This window comes from Salvelinus alpinus, chromosome 26, assembly GCF_045679555.1.
Source record: "Salvelinus alpinus chromosome 26, SLU_Salpinus.1, whole genome shotgun sequence".
Classification (NCBI taxonomy): Eukaryota; Metazoa; Chordata; class Actinopteri; order Salmoniformes; family Salmonidae; genus Salvelinus; species Salvelinus alpinus.
The window spans coordinates 620,224-631,860 of record NC_092111.1 but is presented as its reverse complement, the minus strand read 5'-3'; the positions used below and the strand labels follow the sequence as shown (position 1 = coordinate 631,860).

Sequence of the window (11,637 nt, the reverse complement as noted above, 5' to 3'; positions counted from 1 at the left end):
ACTCATTTGCTGCTGCTGCTCTGTTCTTTATTTTGCTCTTATTATTATCTATCCTGATGCCTAGTCACTTTACCCTGCCTTGTACATATCTACCTCAAATACCTCGTACCCCTGCACACTGATCTGGAACTGGAACTCCTTGTATATAGCTTTATTCTTGGGTATTTTATTACACTGTTACAATATATACAGTACCAGTCAAAAGTTTGGACACACCTACTCATTCCAGGGTTTCTTTATTTTTTACAATTTTCTACATTGTAGAACATCAAAAGTATGAAATACCACATAAGGAATCCTGTAGTAACCAAAAAAATCTAAATATATTTGAGATTTGAGATTCTTCAAAGTAGCCACCCTTTGCCTTGATGACAGCTTTGCACACTCTTGGCATTCTCTCAATCAGCTTCATGAGGTACTCACCTGGAATGCATTTCAATTAACAGGTGTGCCTTGTTCAAAGTTAATTTGTGGAATTTATTTCCTTATTTCCTTGTTTTGTGACAAGGTAGGGGTGGTATACAGAAGTTAGCCCTATTTGGTAAAATACCAAGTCCATATTATGGCAAGAACAGCTCAAATAAGCAAAGAGAAACGAAAGTCTAATATTATTTTAAGACATGAAGTTCAGTCAATCCGGAAAATTTCCAAAACTTTGAACGTTTCTTCAAGTGCAGTCACAAAATCCATCAAGCGCTAGACCCAGAGTTACCTCTGCTGTAAAGTTCAAGTAACAGACACATCTCAACATCAACTGTTCAGAGGAGACAGCGTGAATTAGGCCTTCATGGTCAAATTTCTGCAAAGAAACCACTACTAAAGTACACCAATAAGAAGAAGAGACTTGCTTGGGCCAAGAAACACGAGCAATGGACATTAGACCGGTGGAAATCTGTCCTTTTGGAAAAGCAATCCAGATGAAGCTGGTCGAGAGAATGCCGAGTGTGTGCAAAGCTGTCAACAAGGTAACGGGTGGCTAAATATAAATAAAATATATATTGATATGTTTAACACTTTTTTGGGGTACTACATGATTCCATATGTGTTATTTCATAGTTTTGAGTTCTTCACTATTATTTTACAATGTAGAAAATAGTCAAAATAAAGAAAAACCTTTGAATGAGTAGGTGTGTCCAAACTTTTGATTGGTACTGTATGTATACATATATTCTATAGTTTTGTACTCTGCATCGTTGGGGTGGTCTCGTAAGCAAGCATTTCACAGTGAAGAGTTGATTTGAGAGGGAAAGACAAAGCGCGAGGGAGTCCAAATGTATTCTGACCTAGTCTTTAGTATGAAACCATTTTTAATGAGACGAGTACAAAACATTAAAGGAACACTTGTCTCCATGTCTCGTTCGTACCTGGTAGGAGTACTCGGGTGGGGGTCCCGCAGTTTATCATGTGCCATTCTAAGGTAGGCTATATTTACATCAAATCTTCTCAATCCTACCTATTGCATCTGTTCTCCAGCAATAAAGTAAATGATCAAGTTAATATTCATTTAGTCACAGCATCAACTAAACGTGAGCCTACACAAACGTGGACTACATAATCAAGACCCTGCCATTCTTCTCCGTTATTACTTCTATTCAAGACAAAATAACCCCAGTTCTCGCATTATTTTACAGACTTGGTCAGAAAGGGTAACTGATTCTCAAGACCCAGACAAACAAATGTAGAATAACATTCAATACACAAACTTAGGCTACATAAAATAACCTGGAAGGCCTACCCTGTAGCAAACAAAATCATTTGCATAGGCCATAACGGTTTAACTTCCTTCAAAACACGCTGAATTTATTTATTTATTTCACCTTTATTTAACCAGGTAGGCTAGTTGAGAACAAGTTCTCATTTACAACTGCGACCTGGCCAAGATAAAGCATAGCAGTGTGAACAGACAACAACACAGAGTTACACATGGAGTAAACAATAAACAAGTCAATAACACAGTAGGGGGAAAAAATTTGTCTACATACATTGTGTGCAAAAGGCATGAGGAGGTAGGCAATAAATAGGCCATAGGAGCGAATAATTACAATTTAGCAGATTAACACTGGAGTGATAAATCATCAGATGATCATGTGCAAGTAGAGATACTGGTGTGCAAAAGAGCAGAAAAGTAAATAAATAAAAACAGTATGGGGATGAGGTAGGTAAATTGGGTGGGCTGTTTACAGATGGACTATGTACAGCTGCAGCGATCGGTTAGCTGCTCAGATAGCAGATGTTTAAAGTTGGTGAGGGAAATAAAAGTCTCCAGTTTCAGCGATTTTTGCAATTCGTTCCAGTCACAGGCAGCAGAGAACTGGAAGGAAAGGCGGCCAAATGAGGTGTTGGCTTTTGGGATGATCAGTGAGATATACCTGCTGGAGCGCGTGCTACGGGTGGGTGTTGTTATCGTGACCAGTGAACTGAGATAAGGCGGAGCTTTACCTAGCATGGACTTATAGATGACCTGGAGCCAGCGGGTCTGGCGACGAATATGTAGCGAGGGCCAGCCGACTAAAGCATACAGGTCGCAGTGGTGGGTGGTATAAGGTGTTTTAGTAACAAAACGGATGGCACTATGATAAACTGTATCTAGTTTGCTGAGTAGAGTATTGGAAGCTATTTTGTAGATGACATCGCCGAAGTCGAGGATCGGTAGGATAGTCAGTTTTACTAGGGTAAGTTTGGCGGCGTGAGTGAAGGAGGCTTTGTTGCGAAATAGAAAGCCGATTCTTGATTTGATTTTGGATTGGAGATGTTTAATATGAGTCTGGAGAGTTTACAGTCTAGCCAGACACCTAGGTATTTATAGATGTCCACATATTCTAGGTCGGAACCGTCCAGGGTGGTGATGCTAGTCGGGCGGGCGGGTGCGGGCAGCGAACGGTTGAAAAGCATTCATTTGGTTTTACTAGCATTTAAGAGCAGTTGGAGGCCACGGAAGGAGTGTTGTATGGCATTGAAGCTCGTTTGGAGGTTAGATAGCACAGTGTCCAAGGAAGGGCAGGAAGTATACAGAATAGTGTCGTCTGCGTAGAGGTGGATCAGGGAATCGCCCGCAGCAAGAGCAACATCATTGATATATACAGCGAAAAGAGTCAGCCCGAGAATTGAACCCTGTGGTACCCCCAAAGAGACTGCCAGAGGACCAGACAACATGCCCTCCGATTTGACACACTGAGCTCTGTCTGCAAAGTAGTTGGTGAACCAGGCAAGGCAGTCATCAGAAAAACCGAGGCTACCGAGTCTGCCGATAAGAATATGATGATTGACAGTCGAAAGCCTTGGCCAGGTTGATGAAGACGGCTGCACAGTAGTCTTTTATCGATGGCGGTTATATCGTTTAGTACCTTGAGCGTGGCTGAGGTGCACCCGTGACCGGCTCGGAAACCGGATTGCACAGTGGAGAAGGTACGGTGGAATTCGAGATGGTCAGTGATCTATTTAACTTGGCTTTCGAAGACCTTAGGCAGGGCAGGATGGATATAGGTCTGTAACAGTTTGGGTCCAGGGTGTCTCCCCCTTTGAAGAGGGGGATGACCGCGGCAGCTTTCCAATCCTTGGGGATCTCAGACGATATGAAAGAGATGTGAAACAGGCTGGTAATAGGGGTTGCGACAATGGCGGCGGATAGTTTCAGAAATAGAGGGTCTAGATTGTCAAGCCCAGCTGATTTGTATGGGTCCAGGTTTCGCAGCTCTTTCAGAACATTTGCTATCTGGATTTGGTTGGCATAAATGAGTAAAGCAGTGCCATAGAAATGTTTGAATTACAGCAGATACCTACCCGTAGCTCAAACGTACGAGCCAATTTTGTTGCTGTATTAACTGCATTTAAAGGTTGCGTGTACGTGATTTTTGAATTCATGGCGACTAAGTACGGTTTGCTACGACGCACACCCTGAGCATTCATCATGCGGCTAGAGAAGGCCTGTATGAACAGACTTCCTCATGCTTCTCATAGAAATGTACCGGTTTCTTCCAATGGTTTATCCCATGTAAATCGGAGTGGGTGGGAAATCCTGGTCAAACTGTTCCTGCCCTCAAACCCTAGGTTAGCGGCACTACAAGCAACTCTGGGAGAGCCTGGACCTGATAGCAGCCTGCCAGCTAAGACAGGTTAGCATTGACTTATTTAAACATGAAAGTTTGGATTGGCACTGGGATATGAAGACACCGCCAAAACGATGGGCTAATGATACGAGAGCTGGTTTTACATGTATTCACTAATAGGAAACCAAGTCAGTTACAAGAGAAGACTCACAACAGCCATTTAAAAGCAAGTTGACAACCGTGATATTAGTTAGCACTGACACCATTAACCACAATTCTAGCAGCCTCATATGTACCAACCCTAAACACTCAGTTCCAAAACCATCAAGTTTAAAGGAACTAGAACCCATTCCACATCATGTGATGCTACTAGCATAATTTGACCAAATGTAGCTTAAGGCAAATGGTGATTTAAGCACAGGCGTCAAAGTAAACATATTGCTGATGCCAAAGCATGGTTATAATGCAAAATGTTGCCATCACCACAGTTACTCATGTCAGGTCAAAGACCTCAACTCCAAGTAGGAACCGTCAAAACAATACTGAGGACACAAGTATTACAGTTAGCGTTTAATTGAGCCAAAACAAGTAAATGCAGTTACACACACAACCTGGACTAGAATACCCATGAACTCTTGCATGGACCCCGAGCACCATGTCCCACATCAGATATCCATGTTTGTGGTCAACGGGAGCTCAGATGCAGAAGAGAACAGTTCCTCAATGGCATGGTCAGAATGGCCGGTCGCAGCTGCCGAGGTAGCGTCGTCAGACGGGCCAGTGGCAGCTTCAGAGGTAGCGTCGTCAGACGGGCCAGTGGCAGCTTCAGAGGTAGCGTCGTCAGACGGGCCAGTGGCAGCTTCAGAGGTAGCGTCGTCAGACGGGCCAGTGGCAGCTTCAGAGGTAGCGTCGTCAGACGGGCCAGTGGCAGCTTCAGAGGTAGCGTCGTCAGACGGGCCAGTGGCAGCTTCAGAGGTAGCGTCGTCAGACGGGCCAGTGGCAGCTTCAGAGGTAGCGTCGTCAGACGGGCCAGTGGCAGCTTCAGAGGTAGCGTCGTCAGACGGGCCAGTGGCAGCTTCAGAGGTAGCGTCGTCAGACGGGCCAGTGGCAGCTTCAGAGGTAGCGTCGTCAGACGGGCCAGTGGCAGCTTCAGAGGTAGCGTCGTCAGACGGGCCAGTGGCAGCTTCAGAGGTAGCGTCGTCAGACGGGCCAGTGGCAGCTTCAGAGGTAGCGTCGTCAGACGGGCCAGTGGCAGCTTCAGAGGTAGCGTCGTCAGACGGGCCAGTGGCAGCTTCAGAGGTAGCGTCGTCAGACGGGCCAGTGGCAGCTTCAGAGGTAGCGTCGTCAGACGGGCCAGTGGCAGCTTCAGAGGTAGCGTCGTCAGACGGGCCAGTGGCAGCTTCAGAGGTAGCGTCGTCAGACGGGCCAGTGGCAGCTTCAGAGGTAGCGTCGTCAGACGGGCCAGTGGCAGCTTCAGAGGTAGCGTCGTCAGACGGGCCAGTGGCAGCTTCAGAGGTAGCGTCGTCAGACGGGCCAGTGGCAGCTTCAGAGGTAGCTTCGTCAGACGGGCCAGTGGCAGCTTCAGAGGTAGCGTCGTCAGACGGGCCAGTGGCAGCTTCAGAGGTAGCGTCGTCAGACGGGCCAGTGGCAGCTTCAGAGGTAGCGTCGTCAGACGGGCCAGTGGCAGCTTCAGAGGTAGCGTCGTCAGACGGGCCAGTGGCAGCTTCAGAGGTAGCGTCGTCAGACGGGCCAGTGGCAGCTTCAGAGGTAGCGTCGTCAGACGGGCCAGTGGCAGCTTCAGAGGTAGCGTCGTCAGACGGGCCAGTGGCAGCTTCAGAGGTAGCGTCGTCAGACGGGCCAGTGGCAGCTTCAGAGGTAGCGTCGTCAGACGGGCCAGTGGCAGCTTCAGAGGTAGCGTCGTCAGACGGGCCAGTGGCAGCTTCAGAGGTAGCGTCGTCAGAGGACGGGCCAGTGGCAGCTTCAGAGGTAGCGTCGTCAGAGGACAGGGCATCATTTGCCGGAGAGCTACCATGGTTTGGAGAAGCTTGGGATTCTACTTCATTAGTCTCAAAATACTCTAGAGAGAAAACATAAAGGAACAGTTGGGTATTCTACAGCAACACAGCTGTTCTACACGGTCTAGGCCAAATTGCCATTCGAATGTTGAGCAACATGAACCCAACACAGATTTAAAAGTTTATGTTTCAGGCCGTACCTTCTCTGTCTTGTTTAGCGTCAGACCCTATGGATCGGAGCAAGGCCAGGGCATGCACAATGGAGACGTCATTTGATGACAGCTCTGAAAAACGTAGGTTAAGGTACACAAGCAAAATGACCAAATCAAAGGGTTTGACAACATTATTTAGACAACTAAGTTACTCTATGGTGTTGAATGAGTGTCAAACACAGCAGCACCAGACACAGTACAAAGCTAGAAGGGTTGTGGAAAGAAACACTTACCTCCAAGTCTCCTCTGCAGAGAGACTTGATCTTGCGTCTGGGACTTTCCAACAGGGTAACAAGAAACTGAGGAGAAAGTGTTGAAAGAAGTTGATTTGACACAAAATAGCTACATATATTAATAATAGCAGATGACTAATGCGGAACAAACAGACAGTCAAATTTTAATCTCACACTGATAAAGTTGAGCATATTTCCCAAACAAATCTCTTCAATCCAAATAAAACATTAGTGAACCAACCTTTCACAACCCCCACAGTCAACACAAAGAGCAGCAATTCTCTCACACCTCCCATGATCATGAAAATAGTCTGTGTTATCAACAGGTAATGTCTACACATGGCCTGTATGAGGCTTATATAGGCCACTAATGACCGTTTACCTGACAAACATGACTTAACGATCAATTAACATGCTTGATTGAGGTGTTACATTCAGATAGAAATAGACCATGTAGAACATATGTTGATTCTGGTGGGCAGGCAATCTTTTCTACTCCATATATTGCATTTATATCTGTAATGTTTAACCCTAATGGTCTCAGATCAGCAGTAGAAAGAAGTAGGCCTAATTATTTTAGGTGTAATATTCAAAGATATTAGGGGGAAATAAACACTGTACCCAAATCCACTTTTTACAATGCTCCTGGGAAATGGGTAGGCCTCCACCATATAGTCCTCACAGTTTTACAGCTGTGTTATATTCCTTTATTTACATAGATCACATACATAAATATATATGTTAGCTGTAGGTAGCTTTGGGATAAAATTCCCATATTGTATTGTTACTAACATAAATCATAATATATCATATTTTCCTCATTTGCTCTGTAGGAGGTTCGTCATATGAAGGACATTCAAGTGTTAGTAACAGGAGAACGTACGAGGGCATCCCCAGGAAGGAAAAGGGGAAACGGTGTATGGTGGGAGTGAACGATCTTCCCTAGAGCCTCCAGCTGGATGAGCGCCAGCTGAGCACCTGGCACAATGGGTGCCTGTGTAACCGATGTGAAATGGCTAGCTAGGTAGCGGTGGTGCGCGCTAGCAGCCTTTCAGTCGGTGACGTCACTTGCTCTGAAACCTTGAAGTAGTGGTTCCCCTTGCTCTGCAAGGGCCGCGGCTTTTGTGGAGCGATGGGTAACGATGCTTCATGGGTGACTGTTGTTGATGTGTGCAGAGGGTCCCTGGTTCACGCCCGGGGCGAGGGGACGGACTAAAGTTATACTGTTACACCTGGAAGCGGTGGCTGGCCACTGTCACCACTCCCGCATCAGAATGCTGCTGGACTACGAGACTGGAAAACTGACGAACTACGGAGACGGGCAAACACGGCTGCATGCCTTGCCTTCACTCAGAAGACTTCAACAAGCATTTCTCAATGGCTGGCCATGCCTTCCTCCTTGCGACTCCAACCTTGGCCAACAGCCCCGCCCCCCCCGCTGCTACTCGCCCAAGCCTCCCCAGCTTCTCCTTTACCCAAATCCAGATAGCAGATGTTCTGAAAGAGCTGGAAAACCTGGACCCATACAAATCAGCTGGGCTTGACAATCTGGACCCCCTATTTCTGAAACTGTCCGCCGCCATTGTCGCACCCCCTATTACCAGCCTGTTCAACCTCTCCTTCGTATCATCTGAGATCCCCAAGGATTGGAAAGCTGCCGCGGTCATCCCGCTCTTCAAAGGGGGAGACACCCTGGACCCAAACTGTTACAGACCTATATCCATCCTGCCCTGCCTATCTAAGGTCTTCGAAAGCCAAGTCAACAAACAGATCACTGACCATCTCGAATCCCACCGTACCTTCTCCGCTGTGCAATCCGGTTTCCGAGCCGGTCACGGGTGCACCTCAGCCACGCTCAAGGTACTAAACGATATCATAACCGCCATCGATAAAAGACATTACTGTGCAGCCGTCTTCATCGACCTGGCCAAGGCTTTCGACTCTGTCAATCACCATATTCTTATCGGCAGACTCAGTAGCCTCGGTTTTTCTAATGACTGCCTTGCCTGGTTCACCAACTACTTTGCAGACAGAGTTCAGTGTGTCAAATCGGAGGGCATGTTGTCCGGTCCTCTGGCAGTCTCTATGGGGGTACCACAGGGTTCAATTCTCGGGCCGACTCTTTTCTCTGTATACATCAATGATGTTGCTCTTGCTGCGGGCGATTCCCTGATCCACCTCTACGCAGACGACACCATTCTATATACTTCCGGCCCTTCCTTGGACACTGTGCTATCTAACCTCCAAACGAGCTTCAATGCCATACAACACTCCTTCCGTGGCCTCCAACTGCTCTTAAACGCTAGTAAAACCAAATGCATGCTTTTCAACCGTTCGCTGCCTGCACCCGCACGCCCGACTAGCATCACCACCCTGGACGGTTCCGACCTAGAATATGTGGACATCTATAAGTACCTAGGTGTCTGGCTAGACTGCAAACTCTCCTTCCAGACTCATATCAAACATCTCCAATCCAAAATCAAATCAAGAATCGGCTTTCTATTCCGCAACAAAGCCTCCTTCACTCACGCCGCCAAACTTACCCTAGTAAAACTGACTATCCTACCGATCCTCGACTTCGGCGATGTCATCTACAAAATAGCTTCCAACACTCTACTCAGCAAACTGGATGCAGTTTATCACAGTGCCATTCGTTTTGTTACTAAAGCACCTTATACGACCCACCACTGCGACCTGTATGCCCTAGTCGGCTGGCCCTCGCTACATGTTCGTCGTCAGACCCACTGGCTCCAGGTCATCTACAAGGCTATGCTAGGTAAAGTGCCGCCTTATCTCAGTTCACTGGTCACGATGGCTACACCCACCCGCAGCACGCGCTCCAGCAGGTGTATCTCACTGATCATCCCTAAAGCTAAAACCTCATTTGGACGCCTTTCCTTCCAGTTCTCTGCTGCCTGCGACTGGAACGAATTGCAAAAATCTCTGAAGTTGGAGACTTTTATCTCCCTCAACAACTTTAAAAATCTGCTATCCGAGCAGCTAACCGATCGCTGCAGCTGTACATAGTCCATCTGTAAACTACCCACCCAATTTACCTACCTCACCCCCCATACTGCTTTTATTTATTTACTTTTCTGCTCTTTTGCACACCAGTATCTCTTCTTGCACATGATCATCTGATGATTTATCACTCCAGTGTTAATCTGCTAAATTGTAATTATTCGATTTATTGCCTACCTCATGCCTTTTGCACACATTGTATATAGATTCTCTTTTTTTCTACCATGTTATTGACTTGTTTATTGTTTACTCCATGTGTAACTCTGTGTTGTCTGTTCACACTGCTATGCTTTATCTTGGCCAGGTCGCAGTTGCAAATGAGAACTTGTTCTCAACTAGCCTACCTGGTTAAATAAAGGTGAAATAAAAAAATAAAAAAATAAAAAGGAGCTGTTCCCGACCTGTTGCCACGACGACAACACGAAAGGGGATGACGTGACCTAACAATCTCATATGGGACTATTCTCCGTAACCATATACTTAGATAGACATCGTATCATTGTATCTGTCCCATTATGGTGTCTGCAAGAGCACGGGCAGCGCCATTGAGGCCATCTCCATTTTTAAGTAGTCCATTTTCTTCTTCTACTACGTCTATGAGTTGGCAAACAAACTGAAAGAGTGCACACTGCCAACAAGAGTGTGTTTGAACAGGTATAAAGCCAAGGTTGGTGGTTTACTGCCAGCTGCAGATATGGAATGTTTTCTCATGAGCATAATTCATTGGCTGATCCCCCCTGGTGACCTGTATGGAATTCTGTGATCTTACCTTAACCTATAGGAAGTCCCACCCCATCCCCCCCTTTTGTCCTCAGAAAAGCCTAAATTCATCGGGGCATGGACTCTACAGGGATACTGGCCCATGTTGACTCCATTGCTTTCCACAGCTGTGTCAGGATGGCTGGATGTCCTTTGGGTGGTGGACATTCTTGATACACACGGGAAACCGCCACTTAATAACATACCCCATATCCCATGAACATACTTCGTGGGAAGGCAACAATGGTAGTTGTTGCCGCATTCCGCTTCGCTCCACAGGTAGTATCACATTTCATTTCATTTCATTACAGTACAACGGTTTGATTTGTTTGATCTTAGCTAGCTACATAGCCGTCTTTGTATCAAAGATAATTGTGTAGTTTAGAGCGATTTTCTAGGTTAGCTAGCCAGCTATTTTCGTCCTTTTAACGTAACGTAACGTAATCAACACTGCTAGCTAGCCAGCTAGCCACCGAATAGCAGCACTGTAGAAACTATTACATTCAACGGAACAACGGAACGACTTGATTAGTGTAGTGTTAGCTAGCTACATAGTTGTCTTTGCTGTCTTTGTATCTAAGATAACTGTGGAGTCTAGAGTAATTTCGGTTAGCTAGCCAGCTATTTTCGTCCGCCGCGCTGCCGTTCTCCTACCTAGTCAACACCGCTAGTCAACACTGCTAACACTGCTAACACTGCTAGCTAGCCAACTTCTACCGAATAGCAGCACTGCAGAAACTATTACATTACAACGGAACGATTTGATTAGTGTAGTGTTAGCTAGCTAGTGTTAGCTAGCTACATAGTTGTCTTTGCTGTCCTTGTTCTAAGACAATTGTGTAGTTTAGACTAATTATCTAGCCAGTTACCTGGCCAGCTACACTTTCAAACAAAGTCAACAACGCAGCCACTGCTAGCTAGCCTACTTCAGCAGTACTGTATCATTTTAATCATTTTAGTCAATAAGATTTTTGCAACGTAAGCTTAACTTTCTGAACATTCGAGACGTGTAGTCCACTTGTCATTCCAATCTCCTTTGCATTAGCGTAGCCTCTTCTGTAGCCTGTCAACTATGTGTCTGTCTATCCCTGTTCTCTCCTCTCTGCACAGACCATACAAACGCTTCACACCGCGTGGCCGCGGCCATCCTAACCTGGTGGTCCCAGCGCGCACGACCCACGTGGAGTTCCAGGTCTCCGGTAGCCTCTGGAACTGCCGATCTGCGGCCAACAAGGCAGAGTTCATCTCAGCCTATGCTTCCCTCCAGTCCCTCGACTTCTTGGCACTGACGGAAACATGGATCACCACAGATAACACTGCTACTCCTACTGCTCTCTCTTCGTCCGCCCAC

At 46.3% G+C, this 11,637-nt stretch overlaps 1 protein-coding gene across 1 annotated transcript; it reads right to left on the bottom strand.

The window, feature by feature from the left end:
• Positions 1–4,603: 4,603 nt before the first annotated feature.
• On the bottom strand, positions 4,604–6,890 carry LOC139554395 (polysialoglycoprotein-like). The gene is made up of 4 exons (XM_071367143.1): positions 6,748–6,890; positions 6,507–6,572; positions 6,262–6,345; positions 4,604–6,123 (listed from the first exon to the last, which is right to left on the bottom strand). The coding sequence occupies exons 1-4, from the start codon at positions 6,845–6,847 to the stop codon at positions 4,712–4,714; spliced, it is 1,662 nt and encodes a 553-aa protein (XP_071223244.1). The 5' UTR covers positions 6,848–6,890; the 3' UTR covers positions 4,604–4,711.
• Between the last annotated feature and the right edge of the window lie 4,747 nt (positions 6,891–11,637).